The sequence below is a fragment of the Dermacentor andersoni genome, chromosome 4, assembly GCF_023375885.2.
Source record: "Dermacentor andersoni chromosome 4, qqDerAnde1_hic_scaffold, whole genome shotgun sequence".
Lineage (NCBI taxonomy): Eukaryota > Metazoa > Arthropoda > Arachnida > Ixodida > Ixodidae > Dermacentor > Dermacentor andersoni.
In genome coordinates this window covers 84,692,105-84,715,363 of record NC_092817.1, presented here as the reverse complement: position 1 = coordinate 84,715,363, position 23,259 = coordinate 84,692,105, and the positions used below count along the sequence as shown (strand labels likewise).

Sequence of the window (23,259 nt, the reverse complement as noted above, 5' to 3'; positions counted from 1 at the left end):
CTTGCGTTTTCTGTTTCTCAGCTGCTACATGTTGCCAATGAGCAACGCCGTGATGCCACTTTGCGCACCATCATTGATGGCTTGGAATCTTCGCCTTCTGATTCATCCTTTCACCTGTTTGTTCTGCTTGATGGTGTATTATACTGCCACAATGTACGCCCCGATGGTCCTGCCCTACTCCTTGTCATTCCTAAGCACGTCCGATCAGATGTTCTCCAAGAACTTCACGATTTACCAACGGCAGGTCACCTTGGTGTCTCCTGCATCTACGACCGGATCCGCCGACGCTTCTTTTGGCCAGGCCTTGCCCGCTCCGTCTGAAAATATGTTGCGGCGTGCGAAAAATGCCAGTGCCGAAAAACACCATCGGTGCTCCCTGCCGGGTGCCTTCAACCACTCGACATTCCTTCAGAGCAATTCTTTCGCATTGACTTGGACTTACTTGGCCCTTTCTCGCTATCCACGTCTGGCAACAAGTAATCACTGTGGTGACAGATTACACCACGCGCTACGCCATCACCAAAGCGCTTCCAACAAGCTGCGCCACAGATATCGCCGATTTTGTTTTACACAACATGATTCTGCAGCATGGTGCTCCAAACCAACTGCTCACAGACCATGGTCAGACATTTCTTTCTCAAGTCATAGCCAACATCCTGCAGTCCTGCTTCACCAAGCACAAGCTGACTACGTCATGACTTAACAGACATGCTTGCAAAGTATGTCTCGTCCGACCATATTGATTGGGACCTTACCCTACCTTATGTAACTTTAGCATGTAATTCTTCGCGTCACAACACTGCCAGTTATTCCCCGTTCTTTCTGCTGTTCGGCCGAGAACCCACATTGCCACTGGACACATCCCTTCCATCTGCAGCAGCAGAGACCAGCAAGTATGCACTTGACGACATCACCAGGGCATGCAAAATTGCCCGCGCTCGCCTCCTGACCTCTCAAGACAAGCAACGGCGCTTGTACGATCTCCAACACAGAGACGTCCACTTTTCACCTGGATCTCTGGTACTCCTGTGGTCCCCGACTTGTCACGTTGGCCTGTCAGAAATACTCCTGTCTCGGTACACAGGCCCATATCGCGTGCTGTGGGCCGTGACTCCAGTTACCTATGAAATCGCCCCAGCCAGTACCAGTGCCTCATCTGCCCCAAATTCCACCAACGTTGTGCATGTCGCATGCCTCAAGCCATATTATTCGTGTTATCACCGATATTTAGACGCCCTGGGACGGTGCTTCTGCTGCCGGGGGTAATGATACATGCACATTGCGTGTTTCTTGTGGCCAATGCACATGGGCGCCCCGAAGACAACGAACGCTCTCTGGCTCTCTATCTGTCGGCTGAACTGGCCAGCGCTGCAGTTACCTTTTGTAAATATACCTTGTAAATAGTCTCCAGTCTTAATCCTTTGCTCGCGTAACAATATGCATAAGGAGATAGCATTCTCGAAATAATTTCTTTGCAATACTAAAATTTGTAGTTTGTTTTCTCCAGTGCCACTGCAGTGAGCACAGTTGTACTGCAAACAAGGAACCTTACTAAGAATTCGTAACCCTTTACTGCACAATTTTTTGTTTCCTCAAAATATTATACATGGAGCTGTAGAGAAGCATAACAGTAGCTGTACTCCAATGGAAACTAACTTTAGCAAATATCTGTGGTTTGAATTTGCAGAAAAAGGGTATGTTGCGTATTTGCAACAACATGCAAATAAAGAAGTTGAAGGTGAAAGATAGACTTAGTGTGATTCTTGCTCAGATGTTTATTTGCACGTGACAATCATTGGTGCATCTATGATTTAGTGTGAAAAAAAAAAGCAATTGTACTTGCTTGTGCAGCACAGGTGGTTTCCATACTTTGTGCAGTATGTCATGCGCATTCCCGTGCAGCCAGGAAACAATGCAGTGTTTTCGCGTTATTTTCAAAATTTAGAACATAGAAGCTAAGACGTAAGGCTGTGCCCATGACGACGCGACAGGCCAGCGTGTGGGTGCACCGCATCCTTTTGAAAAAAAAGCTACTTCGACCACAAAACATCTTGCACACATACTGAATCGAAACGGACTTACACTCGTGGTTGTCGTCACTTCTGAAAAGGTCGCTGCATTCATTATCAGGAGGAATTTCTCGGCCATAAAACGTTTGGGACCATTTCTCTTTTTCATATAAAATAAACCACGTACATGTTGTTGCATTTGCGCAACATAGCAACGTTCTGTCGCCAGGAACAAACTATTCTGAGATAACAATGTTTTTTTGAATCTACAGAGTCAGGAGGATGTGGAGCTTAGCGTAAGAATTTTTTTTTTTTTTCGCTTTGTCTTATGGAGTAATACATTTACAAGTGGCAAAACTTATCTTCATCACTGCTCGCGTGCGCACACAGCATCCGCCACGTTTGTTTTGGTAGAAGGTGCAAACGATGAGCACAGATGGCAGCACAAGGCAGCGCGTTTTTCAGATGAATGTTGCGGAAATGCAACAACATATACAGGCAGCTCTAAACGGACTTTGCTTCTGTTTTTAATGCCATTCATCAGAATGTTGCGTAAATGCAACAAGGTGCAGTAAAGGGTTAAAACACTAGGATAAAAAAAGAAGAGCGCTATCCCCTAAAGTACAGTTCAAGGAGCCTTACAAAACAAACGCAATCAAAATGTATAAAGTAGTTACTAAGATATCTGCTCCACAAGCTGAGCAACATGCCAAAAAGACAGTGTTGAGAAAACAAGGTTCAAAGTTGTTAATTTAATAGGCACCAGGGTTATAGTCCTTCGTGTCCTTTGCAATGCGGTGTCGCTTGGCCATCTGACCTTTAGCCTGATGAGCTACTGCAGTCTTTCTTTTCCACATGGCATCTTTTTCAGCTGCTCTACGGAGGGCATGGTGTCCAGGCTGAAGAACAAGATATGAGCAAAGTTCTGTATGTGCACGGAGATTTCCAGTATTATACCTGCAGACCGCTTCATTTAAGGCAGTCGCTGCAGCTATCAATGAAGCGTGTTGTTCTCTTGGCAGAATGGACTATGATCAAGCATAAGCTCTCAGCGGCATTTTGAGTTTTTTTTTACCTGGCACCATTCGAGAAGCTGCAGATCCAAAAGCCGCTGATACACAGGTAGCAGGGCAGCGGCGACGTGGCGTCTCAGATGATACTTGTTGGATGGCTGTGGTTCACCTTTAGCTTCTGAAGCCCAGTGTCTGCACCAGCTATCAAGACCTGGCGGACAAAGGTCGTGGTGCGTATCATCGTCAGTTGAAATGATGTGGCAAAATGTAGCCATTACGGCTCTCTGCATTTCTTCCACATCAGCATTCTCTCTTAGGGCCTGACCATAATAGCCTGTCAATATTTTTATTAGATTTTGTGTCAGGCCACCTTCTCCTCTAATGAGTTAGTCTTTTTTGCTTTTAGTGATGAGGGTGCATAGAGCTGTTCCCATCGTCTTCTTGATATGGTTGATGCAATCTTCTTTTTCTTTAGAAGTATGAAGCCATACGTGTTCTAGGAAAGTGCAGCTGTCGCCGTCACAAACTATGTTAGTGTAACGCAAGTCGTTTTTTCTAGTGAGCGCCTGAACAGTATGAGCGCTGCCTCAACTTCCATTTGGCCCGAGTTTGCTTCAGTGTTTTTCTGGCAAACGTGCGCCTCCTTCCAATCACTATATCCATCATCTCCTTCTTTGGGGCCTAGCATACACCCATGACAGTGGTTTGACAACACAATGCAGTCGAGCACCAATCCTGTGTAGAATTCTATGACAGTGCCCACTCCGATGTAGGATGCATGGCCACATGTCATCCACGTCCCATCATAGACAACTGTCACATTCTTTATGGGCGTTGGCTCCATTTGACTGTATACTTCACGAATGGCCGTGACAGCTTCGGAAAAAACATGTGCCACTGCTACTTCGGCAGCAGGCTGAAATTCTCCTTTGAGGTGGTTTTGAAACGTTTTGTGATGTAATTCCCTGTGTGAGACATTCATCACAGACCAAAAGTCAATGAGTGCGGTTGCACTTTTTCCGATAGTTTTAATAGCTTGCATTGCCCAAACATTTACTTCAAAAGCCCTGCTATTTTGCATTCGCAATGACGACCACGCATTATCCGCATCCGCACCGCAAGCAGTGCAGATTAGCACCATCTTCACAGCCAAACTATGCTTAGTTTCATGCTTGACCTTTACTCACATCCTCTCGCAAAGTACTAGGCTGAGCATCCGCGACGTCGGCAACTTACGCAGCATGATGAACGGATGTTTCCGCTGGCACAAGATATTGCTCCGGGGGCACCTGAACAGTTTCATCTATGCACGCGGATGATGTTCCATCCGTGCTTGAGGTGCTCCGTTGCAAGTACTCGTCGTGCTGCATGCCGCCGTCTTTGTCACTGCTTGCAGAAGTCGCCGGAGCAAACTTTTTTTTTTAGTGATCGGTGGCTTCGACTTACGAGCACCAAATTGATGCGCAGTCTTGCGTTTCTTCTTGAATGATCACCGCCCATGATGACAGGCGAGAGTCGATCTTAAAACTATGATGCGCCAAGCTTGACAACGACATTTTTCTTTTTAACAAGCGCCTGTCCGTTATCATGAGTGAGATGCAATCTCGAAACCACGCCGTGACGAATTGAAAAGTTAGCGGCTCATCAGTGCTGTCAGCGAGCAAATGACTTCTGCACTGGTTGCTAAGGGCAACCGCCCGGGAGACCAATGCGGAGCCGCCTACAGTCATGGAAATGTGTGTAGTAGTGTAAAAGAAATATGCCGATAAATACCACAAGTAATGTAAACATCCTTCGTAGTTTCCTAGAAATTGAATTACAAGAACATTTCATAGGTTGCAGATGAACTCAGCTGCATTATAAGTGGCACAATAGATATATGGCAGAGCACCCATTTGGTGCCTTAAATACACTGGCACCGATACGTGGCACCTAAAATCCCAAGCTTGTAGTGCCTAAAGATATGGCTTTACACAACATACTGGCACATGCAATCCTCATTAAGCAAAGTGCATTTTAAGGACATCTGAACAGTACATGGCAAAACTAAAATGAGTATCCACTGACAAAGTCGGAGGATGCCAGAAGCTATGCTAGAGCTCTCTACAGAGTTCTCATGATAAGCAACAAGATTAAAGGGGCCCTGAATCACTTTTTATTCAAGTTGAGAGATACATTTGAAGTTAAATTCGACTATTTCAGAAATACTTTGCCACAAAAAGTTCTTAAATGTGTTCAGCAGAAGCAGAGTTATCGGCAATCAAACAATGTTTGCGGTGCTTTCACTCCTTCAATGACTTGCACTGCTAAGGCTACGGCAAAGCGGGGTGTGCCCGCAACGCTCCGCCTACTGAATGTCACTGTGGCGCGCAGTTCAAATTTGATTTTGGATGTTCACATAGGCGCCACTATTTCTGATTTTGGTGCCTATGACGTGCCAAACGCGGTTGTCCTCAGCAAGCTACAGTGTGCTCAATCAGTGGACTCGTTGCCACGTCCTGCAGCGGTTGCAATATCTACATTACATTGCAGACCACTGCTACATGCAACTGCAGTGCTTGCTTTGTGCATGACAGGGCTCGAGCGCATGCTGACGCTCATATGCTCCTGTCTGGCTGTGCTACGTGGTGCACAGTGGCTTTGTCTTGCACCAGCTTGACCGACAGATAGTAGCCACATCCAACTTGCGCATTTTGAAACACTATCAATAACTCGATCACTACGAAGCGAAGTCTGCCAAGGCATCTAACGAAGAGCGGTCAGGAGTGAGTGCATGCTGGAAAGCATGCATGTGGTCTGACCTTATGTTTTGTGTGGTTATAGGCTAGTTTATGGTTCAAAACTGGTTGAAATTAGCGAGACCCAACAGCTACGACACCGATAAGCAGGGTGGCCAAAGTTTATTTCCTATTTAGGTGGCCGTGAGTGAGCAGACGATAGACTGCTTCCTTCGGAAGTACAAATTTATCGAAATTCAAAAGCAGATCTTCATTTCCTTCAGCTTGGTTATTAAGTTGAGTCAATAAATATACATAGTAACCGTAGGAAGAAGCACGTTGATTCATACACCCTTCTTGATTTACGTTAGCTATTGGCCAATAGCAACTGCCTATGGGAATCTGCTACATTACAAAATAATGCATCCAGAAAAGAGTGAGGAGCAGGCTTCTGTTGAAAAGACAGCGTTTGAGAGAAAGGCGACCTTGCGCTCCGCTTGAGAGATCCATGTGTGGCCCACGACTGCAAAATTTGGCTGAGATGTTGACAGCAGCGTATGATATGCACGGTCTGTGTTTTTTCACCAAGCCCGAGGGGTGGTTGAGGTCCCCTTTAAATGCGTCACTTAATAATCAGAAGGAACTACACTAACGATTCAGTATGTTTGTGCACATATTGCCAAAATCATTTGAGGGTCCCTTTAACATGTCCCCCTATTTGTATCAGAGTGTATATACCCTGTTATACATATCTTAATAATATTCCAGTGTGGTCGGCAGGAAAGCTTGATAAATGCTGTAACGTGATCCACCATTACATAGATACAATTTCACGCATTTTTGTTTTCTTTTTCTTTATAAGAAACAAAACGAAAGGCACACAAGCGAAATGTGGAGCAGCATTTGTGACACAGATAATTCTCTTCACAGACGCACGAGAGGTGGCCGTGAAAATGAAATCAACTAATTTAACACTAAAGGTAAGTGTTCTAAAAAGTTAAATGAAAACAACACCATTACATGATAACAAGCAGTGTAAATCATGACAGAGGAAGAAAGAATTCAAGTGGGACAAGTACTGAATTTCAACAAAGATTTATTGACAGAAAACATTTGGTTAAATACAAATGCCTGTATTTAACAAAGCATTTTCCATCTATTACTAAAGTTTACTTGAAGTTCAGCGCTCATCCCGTTTGAATTCTCGTTTGTTCTGTCCTAGTGGCTTGTTCTGCCCGCTATCCTGAACCACCACCGACTTGTGAAATTTTTTAATCTTTTGGACACCACTGTGTCATCATGCATCTAGCAGTAATGTTGCAACACATTGTATTTCTCTTAGTTACCAGCTTTTGACAACTCATTACCAAACAATAATATTACAGAAGTACTGATGCAAAACTTTTCTTTTTGCCTCATTTCTCGTTTTTTTAATTGATAGCTGTTAAATCAGTAATTAAGCAATGGAGTCTCAATCGCTCAATGCATAGCAATTAATTACATCACCTTTTAATGCGACCAGTTTAAAGCATGCACCAAGCGCAGCATGCCTTTGGACATGAAGCTGGTGACTATATACATAACAGAAACTCAACATGGTAGTCTTATGTAAACACACACTAATGGGGACCATTCTGCTTAAAGCCGAGTCCGTTAGGGACTCAATGGCTCCAAGAGGGACAGGAAGGTGAAAGGAAGAGTACCACTGTAATTCAGGAGCAATAGTAGAAAATGAGGCCTTACCCGTGAGCAAAAGCATAAAGTGAAGAAGAACGGAAAGGCCAATATGGTGCTCCACAGCCAGCTTTAGCAGTGATATTGTCATTGTGTAACCTTTAACCAATGAACGATGCACCAAGCTGACTGGCATTTGCATGGGTGGTCTGTAATTCGACAGAGCACCACTATCCGTTTCCATGAAATATACTGCCCCGAGCTCCATGCCCAAAGCCATACGCAACGTTGAATGCACATCAAACTGTTTTTAGGAAAAGGTGATGTACTTGCCTTATTTACTCGAATCTAGGCCGACCCCGATTCTAAGCCGACCCCCTAAAGTCCGAAGCCAACAAAAAAATATATATATTACCTCGAATGTAGGCCGAACAAAAAAAGCGAGGTCAGCGTTCACAAAATGCAAACAGCATTTATTGAATCTGAACGTGCAGAGCTCATTCAACATCGTCGTCGCTGCTAGACTCGTCGCTGTGTTCCTTGTCACTGTCACCTTCAAACAGTGCACTATCTTTGGTACTGTCAAGCGCATTAGATATGCTGCACTTTTTAAAGGCACGCACGATAAAAGTACCGGGGATGTCGTCCCACGCTGCAGCTACCCAGCCTGCCAGCTGCCATAGCGATGCACGTTTGATGCGGCCCGTTGCCGTTAGCATGTGGTCTGTCAGTCAACCAGTCCATGTAATATTTCCGCAGATGATCCTTGAAAGGTTTGTTGATGCACACATCAAGTGGCTGCAACTGGCCCGTCATGCCGCCCGGTATGACAGCGAGGTCCGTGTTCGCTTAGGCAAGCACAGCCTTCACACTGTCGGTCAAGTGCCGACGGTAAGAGTCAATGACAAGGAGCGAGTTCTTTGTCAAAAGGGCTCCTGGACTCTGTCGCCACACAATCTTAACCCACTCTTCCACCATCGCACCCGTCATCCACCCGTTCTCATTTGCCCGCACAATGACATTTCTTGGGAAAGTTTCTCGGGCAGGCAGTGTCTTCCTTTTAAATATCATATAAGGAGGGAGTTTATGTCCATCAGCTGTGCAGCACAGCATCACAGTTGCGCCCTGCTTCTCTTAGCCCGCAGAGCGCACCTTCACCTCCTTGGCACACTTTTCATTCACGGTGTATGCCACTGTCATATCAAAATACACAGCCGTCTGGTCGGCATTGCCAATTTGCCCAAGGTTGTAGCCTGCCGCTTCTCTCTTTTGCAGCACGTAGAGCTGAAAAGCTATCAGCTGTACTTCGAAATCACTTGGCAGCTTCTGGGTGATTTAAGTGCGATGTCGGAGGCACAAGCCGAAGCGCTTCATGAATTTCTGAAGCCAGCCCCGGCTGGCTTTGCAATCCTTTGGCGTTAGGCCTCGCTCCCTCGAAAGTTCCTTAGCTTTCGCTTGGAGCACTTCTGTTGTCACTGGTAGGGCGGCTGCTCTCTGCGTCCGAACAAAGTCGGCCAAAACTGTCTCCACTTCGGGGTGATGGCCTTTCTTAGGTCCGCTAAATGCCATCCTCGTTGCGGCGCATGCAAAAAGCTGCTGTCGTTGTCCCCTCCAACGACAGACATTTTTCTCATCGACGCCGAAGTCCAACCCGGCTTGAAGGTTCGACGATGCCTCTGTGGCTATCATAACTTTTCGTTTGAAAGTGGCACTGTCATGGCATCTCCTGCTTGGTGCCATCGCGATAACACCACGCCGCACACCAATACGGCCGACACGACACAGGTCAAAATGGCGACCTCACTTGTGCACGGTTGGCTACTAGCATCGCTAGTAGCAGCTGCAATACTGACTTTTCTAGATGGCGCTAGCTATGCACCATATTTAGCAGTTTCAATGAAAAACTGGTGCATTTTTTAAGATCCTCGAATCTAAGCCGACCCTTGAGTTTGGAATATGATTATTTGAAAAAAAACTATCGGCCTAGATTCGAATAAATACGGTAATTATCTGTTGCACTCCCCTGGAATTGAGGCTTCACACCATAATTATGAAGTCAACAGCTATCTAAATTGTGTAAGTATTCTTTCAAAGGTAAGAAAAGAATGAATGTAACTGTGAAACCCTAAGACCCCCATAACTGTCACTGCAAAGCTGCATTTTCACATTTTCACCAATTATATTTGCAGAACAATATTACTGAAAAAAAGAATGATGTTTTGTCAAATGTGCAATCCTACAGCTTTTGCATATGCAGAAAAACAGCAAGAGTGACTGACAGCACGCACATACATGCCAGACACTAGCGAAAACATCGTACTCAAGAGGCAAGCTGGTACCCCAACACTTCTTGCCATTCTTCTCTCATGACCAGCTGCGACCAATCCTGCAAAGTTAGTTTTCAGGAGTGCACTCTGAATTTGATCCTCATAAGGGCTCTCTGCCAGTTCCGTGCAGTGATTAATACAGGCAATGGAAGCAAGTGGGCTGGTTCGGTTATGCTGAAAAGTGTAGAGAGGACTACACTTGCTTACCCTGCAGTGCATCTTATGCACCCCCTAACCACAATATCTTTTGGAGTGCGAGATCCAAGAGAAACAAAATTTAATTGCCACCATCGCATCTGCCCTCAAACCAGAAGGTGCAGTGGATGCTGTCCGTAAATGGCACCAAATTCATGAAATAATGTGAAAAAAAGAAAATAGTTGTAAGAACAAGGCTGCCCTCAAAGAGATACTGAAAGCAAATGTCAAATCAACATACTAGTACGTTAGATTGCCCCTCTACCTTGGAAAGTTTGTTTTATAGTCTAAGTGATTGTCTTTGCTGCCAGTTGCGCTTCTCCATAGTGGGGCATACTGCCACAGATGGTGCAACGTGTTCTGTGTGTCTAATGCTTCGAATATTTGACCACCGCTCTCAGTTGTCATTTCACTATTAAACTGTTTTCTTCTTTACCACGACTTTACCATGTCTCCTGCCCAGCCCAAGCCTCACAATAGAAAAGGATGTCACAGTTGCACAGAAATATATGACTGAAGGGGCTGCACACTTCACAATTCAAAAAGCTTACAGCTAGTATCTCATGTGCAACTTCCCTGGCATTCTCAGCAGTCAAGCTCTGCTAATGCTACTGCTACTTTGTTTGAGTCAGAAGCTCACACACATGGGCCCCAAGTAGGAAAATACAATTTTGTCAGCCAGACTGCCTTCATTTTATGTTGAAATGACAACAAACTTTCTTCTTATCTGCATTTGAGTGTAATGTATCACTCGTAACCAGGGTGTGTTATGTTGTAGGAACCAGTTTTTCACTGTGGTGGCCTATCATATTGCTGGCCTATCCTTTTAAGGCTGTAGATTCTACACAGATGATGAGATTGATAGGTACCCACACTGGCACTTCACCTAGACGAGCCCGCCGTCTAGAAGTGCCTGATGACTAGGTATTAGGCACACTGCTAAGCTACTAGACAGCAAACTATTAGATGTTAGTCATACGTTGTTCAACACTGCACAATCACTGGTGACACAGAACAAGCAGCATAAGACCCTGGTGACCAATGCATCAACACTTTTCACTTCATAAGAAGCCAATAAACACTGACATCAAGGACAACATAGGGGAAATTACTTGTGCTTAATAAATGAAATAAAGAAACAATAAATTCATGGAACTGAAAGTGGATAAAAAAACTACTTGCTGCAGGTGGGGAACGATCCCACTACCTTCACATCACGCTTTTCACTGAAACACAACCGACAGATCGATTCTAATGTTTTGGCCAGCCCGCCACTGCTTGCAGATTTCGTGTGGTTAAAAGTGAGAGCACAAGCCCTGTATGCAACCAAGTTGCACTCACACACCGTGCCACATGTAAACACAAAGGCAGTTGGTTAACACTGCAAATACGCACACAATTACGTTTAAGGTTGATAAATATATAGTAACCGTAGTCAATGACAAGCTAAGAACACCATGGAAATACACCACTATCCAACTTGTATAGTACATTTATAGATATGCACCAGCAAATCATGTTTGCCCATTTCTGTGATCAGGACAGAGGCCAACTTCTTTGAATATCGGCATCCGTCATGAATGACACACTGGTGCAGAGGCACAGAGGGTGGGCACAGTGTGCTTTTTAGGGCAGTGCTTGTACTGATTTCTTACGTTGTCACCAAGTTACATTATAGTCTAACATCTAATGGAAAATAGAACCTTCACAAAGTGTCAGGTGCTTAGTTCTGGTTCTTGCATCAGCAAAAACACCCTTCTGACCTCTTCGATAGGAACAAATGGGTTCTTGTAGTTTTACATGTAAAAGTAAATCACAAGTCGGTTGCATGATAGCTCGCCTTGTTGTGCAACAGCAAGGAAGGTTATACCATGAAAAAAGTGAAGATTTACTGGTTTGTGAATTCCATGACTGCACTGTTGATCCTGTCATTAGAAATATTTTGAATGTTTAACCTACTTATGTTAAACCAAAATGAAAGGTATGTTTATGCTGCTTTATAATCTTAAATACAATAACCGCTTTATTTGTCCAATACAATGAAACTGAGCTCACCAATCAAGTTTTGCATATGTGCATAATCACAATGTTAACAATGGTTACTCATATTTATACTTTTTGTGCGCAAACAAACAGGGACGAAGAATAGGGGCAACACAAGGACGAGCGCTTTCTAACAACTGGTTTTATTTTTGATAGAAAGCGCTCGTCCTTGTGTTGCCCCTATTCTTCGTCCCCGTTTGTTTGCGCACAAAAAGTATAAATATGAATATGTTCCAACTAGGCCGACTCGCAGTTATGCTTAATGATTACCCATCGGTTATCGCAGAAATTATTATTCAGCAAGGTCATTAAATTCGAGGTCGCTCAATACTACGAAACGAAAGTTAACACTTAAAGCCACTTACCACAGAGTACAAAGAAGACAGTGTTGCAAGTAATTTTCAGAGCATGCTTGTTTCCTGTTTTGCCTTGCAGAGAAGTTTGCAGGTGCTCTAAATGCAGCCACAAAATGCTGGCAAGAAGCCTAATGTTTACATGCTTTGAATTCCAACTTAAACACCTACTTGCAACATTGTGTTATACATTTAGCACATCGACACTATCGGAAGTTTCCTGGTAGCTAAAATTTACATGTTCAAAAAAAAAGAAAGAAAAGAGCGGGGAGGGCACACACGATGATTGTCATAAATAGACATTGCGGCTTGAAGAAGATCCACTGGTTGACAGGCAAGTGCAAAAGTAAACCAAATTGTCAATAACAATATTTTTAAACTTTTTGGCTCCAAGGGCTTGTGCTATCTGCTGTTATCCAGAATATTTAATTTCTCTCGCAGCTGGCTAGCACACTCGTCCAGCTAAAATATGGACCACTCATTTTCATTGAGGTTGCCAGAAGCCAGGGTGACCAGTTCAGCTTATTAAAGCAAACTTCGGCTTATAATATTTATTGAGCTCCTAAAATTCTTCGGCTGCTTGTCACAGCTCTCTAATTTTGTTGGTGTTCACACCATTCTGGTTCAAAACAGAAATAATTTCATACATATTTCTGTTTTCACATGTACTACAAGTCTTTTTCAAATCGTAGAATTTTCAGGTAACCTACGCTGGTATATTCGCTCACGTATGTAACTCTCACTGTAAACTTGTAAACTAAAAGATCGGTCAAAATGCTATCCCCGTATCTGCTTTGGCTCCACTTGGCAACCTATATCAATAATGGTAACGAGCATTTTTGGAAGTGTTTTTACCTAAATGCTTATAACAAATTCAGCCATTTCCCAGAATGTGTATAGAAATATGTAATGTACAGTGTGTAAATATAACTCCAACAAGGTCGACTCTTACAACAGACTCTTATGAAGAATTCTGCTTCTTCTGAAGCTATCACAGCAGTCTTTGCTGTAATATGTGCCGATAATGTCCTCTTTCTGCCTGTGAAACGTCTTATACCCTAATTACTTTATTTGCTAGTGTTATACAGCTATTGTCGCTTGCCACACATCACCATAACGCATGAGCCAGCCCTAAAAAAACCAACAAAGCAAGTGAAGTTAAGCAACAAATTTCCAGGAACATTGTTATTTTTTTTTATCTGCACCTATAATATGGGTTATGTTGGAAAAATGATTCAGCCAAAATCCACCTGGTCACCCTGCCAAGGGCTAACCAGCTGCAGCACCCAGGGAACACACCCCACAGATCAAGCAGGAAAAGAGAAAGTGGCCGCTTACAGGAATGTACTCCTCAAGGCGCCCTCCTGGGAAGACCCCGTAGAGCTTGGGCCCCAGGTTTCGCTCTGACAGCAGAGTACAGATGACACTCTCGGTGACGGTGGTGTCACTGCCCTCGCTGGGGATCTGGCCGTACATGCGCATCAGCACCTGGCTGGGCTCGCCGTACAGGGGCGTGTGCGTCTCGGGCAGAGAGCAGTAGTACAGGAGGTTGCTCAGGCCACCACTGCGAAGGCAAGAAGGACGGTCAAGTGAGTTTCAACCGAAACAGCAGCTGGTGAAGTGTGGCCCATTACAATATCATCCCAGAGAATCCGGGAAGCCACAGCAATTATCACACATTCGAGCCAACACACTGATTAGAAGGCACCTCTATACTGCAGTGATGTTACTTGTGGTTGTATTCAGTTGCAGCGGCAAAAGACGGTACATATAAAAAGACCAGCAACCATTTCAGCTCAAACTAATAAAGTGGCCCGTGAAAGCACATGGCACTACCCACCAGTACTGCATAAAACTCTGATTTATACTTGCTCAAGCTTTACTTGGCTTTACCTGTTCCTGTTGCTTTCTGCATATTACCATAACTTTTACACTTTATGAAATAATTTTTAATGGTTCATTATCACTGTTTTAACAATAAAAACAGTTTTTGTTTTTATTTCCATCCCGCTGAAGACAAAAACGATCTGAAAGGACTTTGTCACACTATAATTTTTTGGCAGAATGGTGTTCTATTCCATGGTGCTTTGAGATACTTCCACATTTTCCTTGTCTTATAGCATGTGCAACTCCCACTCTTACTGACATATCTTGGGAGAAATTGAATATGAGGGAGCACCATAACGAGACCAACACTGTCAAACAGTAATAAAAACGTTTAAAAATATTTTTGCTTATTTATGAGGGAATTCACATTCTGATGATGAAGCACATCAGTTGAAAGTTCAGGTCATGGCTTTAACAGCTGCACATTATACAAATTTCATAAAAAAATTCTCCATCTTCAACAAATATTACCATTTTTCTAGCTTCCACTCAAGTACATTAATTACTTCAAGAATTAAAGGTCCAATTTGGACAAATATTAACCATATCTTGAATAATTAATTTGGGGGCTCTACTAAGAGGGGCATATTGCATGTGAAAGCTGTGCGACTACATGTAAGAACAGTTGATAGGATGTGGCCCAATACATACAGGAGTGATTTACTTGTATCACTTTAAATCCTTGTATCATACAAATCATACAGGTATCATACAAAATGGATAAGTCACTGCAAGTGCTGAAATGTGTACACTGATGATGCAGCATAGTCTGTTAGTGGCAACTTCAAATCCTGGTTTAAATTAAAAGCTTTGTATCATGACAGCTCACAGCATTCAAAGCTAATTCAAAAGCGTACAGCTATGGCTTTGTTGCAAATCCAAATGATTTATTTACAAGGTTTCTGCTGATCTTAGAATAAGGCCGTAAGCAGGAATGGGCAGTGAGACGATGTCTCTCTGATTAACAAAATACATTATAGCACACTGCAATATTATACAAAAATGATGAAAAAAAAAACACTCCAAACGCACAATTGGGAACATACTTGGTGAACTTCGCTATACACATAAAATTGCACAACGCACAACATATATTGAAAGATTTGCTAACGTCACAACTAGAAAGGATAAGAACATATACAGTGACAAAAAATTGCTACAAATTTTTCAGCTGCGCTAGAAATAAAGGCCTGTTGCTGCATCCACAACATTGCTCGGGAGACCATTACACTCATGTACAGTTTGCGGGAAAAAAGAATCCTTGTAGGTGTTGGTCCTACAAAAAGATTCTTAAAATTGTTTTGAATGATACGCATAACTTTTTCTATGCATGCACTCGAGTCAATGCCAAGCTTATCATGATAAAGCAAGTACATGTATTTTAATCTTTCATGATATCACCGTAGTTGTAAGGGTTCCAAGTTCGTTGTCTGAAGAAGAGCACTAACCGAATTATGGCGACTGTACGAGCAAAAGATAAAACAAATGGATTTTTAGAAACTGATTTTCTCCGCATGCTCTCAAGTTTATCAATATTTTTCTTAGTGTGCGGATCCCAAACTACAGAGGCATATTCCAAAACCCGGACAAATATAGGTTTAATAAGCCAATAATTTCATTTTTTTAGTTGTCTGGCGTAGGTATCTTCTCAGGTATCGAAGTTCTTTCATGGCTTTCTTTTCTGTAAAAGTGACGTGGTCATTCCACCGGAGATCTGAAGTAATTATTACCCCTAGGTATTTGTAATGACTTACGGCGGTAAGATGACTTTAATTAAGGAAAATTCAGTGGTGCCTTTTTGCTCGATATTGTCATAGAAACAGTTTTTTGTGTATTGATGCTCATCTGCCATTTTTCTCACCAAATATGTAGTTTGTTGTCTAGAGCGCTACTTAATAGTGCCTGGTCATTAAGATTATTTACCTGCTGGTAAAGGATGTAATCATCTGCAAACAATTCTATTTGTACACGTATTTCTTTTATGATGTCATTGATAATTAATAAAAAGAATAATGGCCCAAGGGCCCAGCCTTGCGGAACGTCTGATTTCACTGAGGCTGGGCATGAACACGAGCTTGCGATCGATACATTCTGGCTTCTAGATGAAAGGTATGCCTCTATCCATGACAACAGTGAATTTTTTAGTATGGGTTTTAATTTTAATAAAACCTTTTTATGTGAGACATGATCAAATGTGTTCTGGAATTCCAAACAGATAATATCTATTTGACTGTGTTTATCTAAGGCTAAGGTAAAATCATGTATCGTCTCAAGGAGTTGGGTAACCGTTGACATGCCCTTATGGAAACTGTGTTGTCAGTGGTCACGTTAATGCGCTGCAGAAAATTTGACACATATTTACAAATAATGTGTTTCAGCATCCTTGAACAGGCACACAGTAAAGATATTGGTTGGTCTCTATGAAGTAATTTGTTAAGGGTTTTCAGCTTTAGGGATAGGAACAACTTTCACACACTTCCAATCTGTCAGGTGTTCTGCAGTGGATAATAATTTTTTGAATATATGAGATAGGTACCTTGAACGCTATTCGGCAAACCTTACTACAAATGTGTTTGGCATACAATTAGTTCCAGGCGTTTTTTCACGTCAGTACTATGAAGCAGTGACAAAACGCCTTCTTCAGTTATTGTTATGTCAGTCATTTGAAGGATGTTCTCAGAAACAGCAAAATCAGATTGTTTGCCATTATCCTCCGTGTAAACAGAACAAGAGAACTTGTTAAATGATGATACAAGGCGTGATTCATCAGTGACTAATTCACCATCAATGAGGATTTTATACGCCTGTTACTTCTTAAGTGACAAGTGTCACCAGAACTATTGTGGGAGATGAAAGCAGAAAGTTTTTCAACGATGTACCAAAACAGTAGTCTTTAGCTTTTTTATAGTTTGATTTAACTGTAGACACATATTGGAAAGTTTCAATACATAAGCCAGTGATGAGTTCTAGCGCAGTTGTTTGCGCATTTCTTTAGCTTTCGTCATGTGCATACTACTACTCTCGTCATCCTTGGCCAAAAGAATGTATTCTAATAATCTTTGAGGAAACGTAACTCGAAGTACATTTCATTACAATATATCTGAAGTAAACCCACAAATCGTCGACAGAGCAAGTGCGTGACTCGTACAAACTATGGAAATCAGAACATTACATATCTAACAAGTCAAGAATGGTGACATCATTAGCAAGTGGAAAATTAGGCACTATGCATTCTTCTTTCACCGGTTTCATTATGCCCAGTGGAATGCTCAAAGATAGCATTCAGTGGTCAGATACACCATCAAAGACGTACAAAGTAAGATTTCGATGAAGGATGCTGCCAATCAAAAGAAAAAGATCCAGAATCGATTGTGTGTTGCTTTGAAGGATGGCCTGTTTTACTAGCTGTGTTAGGTCACTTAAAAGGACAATTTGGACCAAAAGCTATGCAACTTCAGACGAAATTGGCCTTCAGACATTTTCATGTCTGAAAGTAACATTATCATGATCAATAGAAACCAAGCTACACACAAGAAGAAATCAATTTTCGGGAGAACAGACCAGCCACAAATACGACACCGCACATTTCTTTTGCCGGCTACGGTTGCACTCTAAATTCTAGCAACAGATATCAACGGCACAACATCCAACCTCCCACTAAGAGGCAACTTCAACATCACAAGATCCTGAATCAAGTGCAATGAGCAAAGATAAAATATCTACAACAGGAGTGACCAAGATAAAAGCCTCCACACAAGCTCTTCAGGCTACAAAATGTTAAGTTGTTCAAGTCAATGGCGAAAGCAAAGTTCAGCAAGATGATGCCGCAAATACAAGATTAAGTGAACAAGTGGAAGATAGCACGGCACATTAAAACAAACATCGTGGAGGTCAGTAAAGGCCAGTTGGAAGAGACCCGGAAGGTTGCTGTCAACATGTTGCAATGGCATGACAATGCATGTACCGTGAAGAGTCGGCTTTGCAAACACTCCCACAAGCAACATACTCATGCCACAGAAGCTAAAGCAATGTCACACTTGGTGACAAGTGACGTCGCGTAATTGCTGTGCTTTAAGACAGCGAACCCCCACTGGCTCAGGCGTACCATGTCTCTGAAACAATGCCCACTATATGGATGCTGTAGTTGCCTGTTGACATTACAAGCTCCCTTTCCAGGTGCCACATCTACAACTGTGGATATCAAGTATACACATCAAATCTGTAAACAGTGACGAAACTAATTGGATATGCTGTTCACATTTGATGACATGTGGTTAGGCCTGTCGTATGCATGCATAGGTATGCGCTTAGTGCAGAAGAAAAAAAAAATATGAAAAGATGCACTTACGTGTTGTTCATGACAACATAAGTACTAGCTGGTTGTGCACAGCCCTCATCAATTATTTTTACCATATACTTTTTTCCCAGTAATACTCCAAGTTTCTGAAATACATCGGCATTTTCCACATGTGCAAAGCACACTGAGCACAAGCAGTTCAATATGCCTGTACTTTAGTTGCTTTATAGTTCATGGAAGGCTAGACTGTTGTAGACAAACAGAGCATGAAAAACAGATCATGTCCTTTTTTTTTTCTCTGGTTTACTGATGTTAGCTTTTACTGATGATGCTGAAGCTGCATGAAATGCATTAAGAATCCTCCCTTAGCAGGTAAAAAATAGTGGGGTGCAGGGCTAACTAAGCACTCTCTGACATTCCTGCAATAGTTTCAAGGGAAACCATGAAAGAACTAAGGTACATCTTAAGAGAATCTGCTTGCCAATATGAGGGCATACATCAGGAATGCATGCATCAATCTTTAAAATTATTTAGCTGAAGAACAACTCTCAGTGATGCCATTCAGTGCACATGAGCAATGAGCCTACAAGAATGTACTATAGTGTACACAGATTTCGTTGAGATTTGCACCCTTTCAAAATATCACCAGAATTATCTCTTAAAGCAGCATTATTGACACTGCTAAGCAATAAAATTACAATACAAAAGCAAAAATGGCCCATATTGCTGCCACTACCTGCAATTCTTGCTTTCAATGACCAATTCTACATGAAAACAATGAGATTATATAGCACAAAATTAAAGAGAGATAAACGGGGTATAATGACCAAGCAACAACTTCTGCGACAATGCTGTAGCCTAAAATTAACTAACTTCTTGGGTTTCACGTGCTAAAAGCATGATCTCATTATGAGACATGGTGTAGTGGGTTGATTTTTACCACTTGGGGGTTCATTAATGTGCACCCAATGCATAGTACACGAACGATATGGTAACCCGCCTTGATTGAAATGTGGCCACCACGGCCAGGATTTGATTACCCAAGTTCAGGCTCAGCAGCGCCCCACCACAGCCGCTGAGCTACTGCAGCGGGTAACACTGAGACCTCCTCAAAAAGCTAAACAGACGAGATATTAAAGAGTGACAGCATAAAAATATAAAAACTAAAAAACACCTAAAGTTACCAAAGGAGAAGCGTGACTTAAACACTCCTTGTTAAATGCAGTCAGAGATAAAATTTAACTTGCATTCTGATGCAGGTTTGCAGATGTACAGCAGAAGAACCTCCACATCAAAAAAAAAAAAAGAAGAAGAAAAAATGGAGCACAGATGGAAGAGAACACCTGCTGCAGTAGATTGAGCACACATGTAGAGAAGCCGAGGCCAGTTTCCAAACCACCCAAGATGAATGCAACGTAGCTGCTGAGGCATAGAGATAGAAGCAGACGCGACACATTCAGCACACATGCAGGGAAGATTACAAAGCAAGCTGTATGGTTCCATGAGCACGGTGTACATGACAGCTCCACAAAAATACCTTTCAATCTGCAGATGTCACTGTGTGTGAGGTAACCATTTGAGGTGCGCTTAGACGATAATGCCCATCACCTATCACTGCCACGAGAGCAGAGACTGGATATGTCAGGAACTTGTGCATTCACGTGTTAGTCTCTTTCCATTATTAAGCATGAAATGATTCTATACTCCACCATTAGTGCTTTTGAAGGGCGATTCAGCACACAAGTCAGATGTCACCCAATGAAAGTCATTCATAATGGAATAAAGAAATCCGTACATAAATATAAATACACGAATTAATAAATAAACTGCTGGCAGCAGCAGGTTGAGTCCAGATCACAGTGCCTCAGTGCAGCTGGGAGCCAGTTGCACGAATCACCTAGTTCCCACTCAACTTGTAATCCTGGTAATCTGTGCAGCTTGCGAAATGCCACACAACCTTAAAGATAAACTTCATGTATGCACGTATTTCAGAGGTAATAGTAAGCAAACTCATACCTAGCTGGCGCTGGTAAGAGCTTGTGAAATGAGAGCAGTTAGTGACCTAATGGTTAATGTCAACTAGGACAAAACATGAGGACCTTCTCTGGTGAGAGACAACAGTGGAGTGCAACAGTACAACATATTGTGGAGGCTACCCGGCACTTCTTTGCAACACAGCAGCAGCCACATGCACACTAACAAAGCATTAACGAAGTGGTGAGACAACAACTGACTTCTGCATGTTGATACAGCCATTTATGCTTGCACCAAATGCAAAGCATGGAAGGTGCTTAACCTTTATCACCTGATGGCTAACTTCAGTAGAAAAGATGCAAAAATACCTACTCATTTAATGGAATGACTCTTTTTCTGTATTTGTACTTATAGCTACTATACATGCATCAGAAAGCTTAAGTGGTGTTCATTGTACACTCATCACAACTGCCCGTTGTTTGTCTGTCAAATAGCTTGTAGTGTGCTCAAGGAAAATGAACTCGGAGCACATACACATGCATATTTTCGTGCAAAAACTCCTACATTCCTGTGACCAGTGTCCTGGAGGGCAGTAAGTTAGCTAGTCAATAGCATTGCTTTCATGCACAAGTCGAACACCGGCTTTACCAGATTGCTCGTCTTGTCAAAATACCCCTAACGTAGCAATCACTACAGCATTCATTAAAAGGGTTGCACACAAATCTGGAACTCACTCCCATTTTTCAGTCATTAACCACCGAGCCCTTTAAATTTAAATACAGCACTCATTGCACTAAATTTATTTTGTGGATATCTTCCAGGTCTGTTAGTTCAGCATGCTGATGAGAACAAACTTCCATACAATGTACATAAAAGTTAAAATGCAAGAAGTATAAAGAATGTTAACATGATCATAGAGTAGGCCCTGTCTTCCTCCTCTTCCCATTCCTTATTGCGTCTGTACTGAACTTTCCACAACAAGTTATCTCTAACTAGGCTGGCTTTCTATTTTGATAAGTACAGCTTCTTAGTGCAATGGCTACATGAGGCTGGAGAGTGTTTGGGTGATGCAACCAAAAATAATCATTAAAGTAGATTTTAAGACAGGCAGCGAGCAGAGTATGCAGTCATGCTGGTAGACAACACGAAAAGCTAACTCCTTACTGCTTGGTGTATTATATATGATACATATAGAACAATTTTTTCTAGCATAATATAACCAAAAAGAAAGTGAACCTTAGACATTTACACAGAATCTATGCCCTCTCTAGCATAATGACTTTAGCAGTGATAATAATTTCACACTTATTTTTCTTTAAAGCATGCGTGGCTGCAGCTTGTCGCACAACTTGCAGAATGTTCATAAATAAGCAGGTTATTCTCAATATTTACAAACAATAAATATCAGGTGTGTTTACTGTTTATTAGCCTAGTGCGAAGTTTTGATTGAGAAGCACATTTGGGCAGTTACGTGAGGCAAGCATTTACTGTTGTATCACATATGATACAGCATGCACTCATGAGCTATTTTGTGGAGGAGAGCAGAGATTTGGTTTTCTCATGAAAGAACAAATCTGGTGGCAAAATATAATTTTTCTGTGGGCTATACTGTTTCGTAGCATCAGTGTTGTACAGGTGAGAAAATGAAAATGCCACCAGTGTTTACGGCAAAGACAGAGCAGGGCCTACTGTGTTCCAACAGCTAATAAAAACTGCAGCAACAAGTAACTATTGGAACAGGAAGAAGGTTTTCTTTTGGTTCGTGTGAGACTCCTTGAGACTATGCAAAGTAAAAGTTGACATAAAACCAAGGTCTATTAACAATTCAGCCTAGATATTTAATTAGTCAATCAAGGATGACATCATGGATCACAAGAATTTTAAAGAAACTTGTACTGGCTGGAGCTGCAAGAAATACCTTCCATTTTTTTTTTAATCAATGTTTAAAGTTTCTTTAGTGTACAGTGGTTGCAAGTTATCTAGAAACCAAATTTCCTTCTGCATGGCCATAAAGTATACCCATAGCTGCATGGTGTATCTTATGTGATACAACTGTAGCTCATAAAAACCCAACCATGTGTTTCTTTTAAAAAGTGAGCTTTGTTTATGCATACCTGGCCTAAACAAAGGCTGGTACAATTTTTTTCACACGAAAATGAAAATTCATACAGTGAATTCATGCAGCAAGGCACCTACAGAAAGTTAGACCTTGCAAGACGCATAAGTATTAGAAACAAACAGTATTTTAATATATCTTGTTAATTAATGAACATGATCAGTATTACGTGATGGGAGAAACCAAAACATAATGTCACAAACAGATATAAGTGATGCCTAAAATTTCATCATCTCGAATATTTTATGGTAAACTAAAATCAGCACAAGCAAAAGAAAAGAAATCACTATTCAAGGAAGCAGACACAATGCAGCAATCATGTAACACTGGCTCTAAATGTTTACACAGCCATGTCACAGTAAGTGGGATCAGCGAACCTTGCTTAGCAGGCAGTGCAATGAAAAGGCAGGAAACTCGCAAACAGGCAAGACATCTGCATCATGATAGCACTGACATAGCTATTTCATTGGTCAGTTCCAGCACATTATGCAAAGGCGCTGTTGCCAATCTTCTATGAATATGACAGGCATGCAAGCAAATAAAGCTATTACGAGATTATGACAATGAAAACATTCAACAAGTGCCAAATGACTGACTCACATTCAGTACATTACTAAATTTTCATTACCTGGATTCAGTTGCACAGCTTTCCAG

At 42.0% G+C, this 23,259-nt stretch overlaps 1 protein-coding gene across 11 annotated transcripts in view; it reads right to left on the bottom strand.

Moving 5' to 3' along the window:
* LOC126536425 (choline/ethanolamine kinase) overlaps positions 1-23,259 on the bottom strand; it is a 136,537-nt gene that overhangs the window by 19,210 nt on the left and 94,068 nt on the right. For all 11 annotated transcript variants that reach the window (XM_050183379.3, XM_050183381.3, XM_050183376.3 and 8 more), the window contains one exon: positions 13,670-13,895. In XM_050183379.3, coding sequence (XP_050039336.1) covers positions 13,670-13,895 — 226 coding nt within the window. The remainder of the gene's footprint in view (positions 1-13,669; positions 13,896-23,259) is intronic.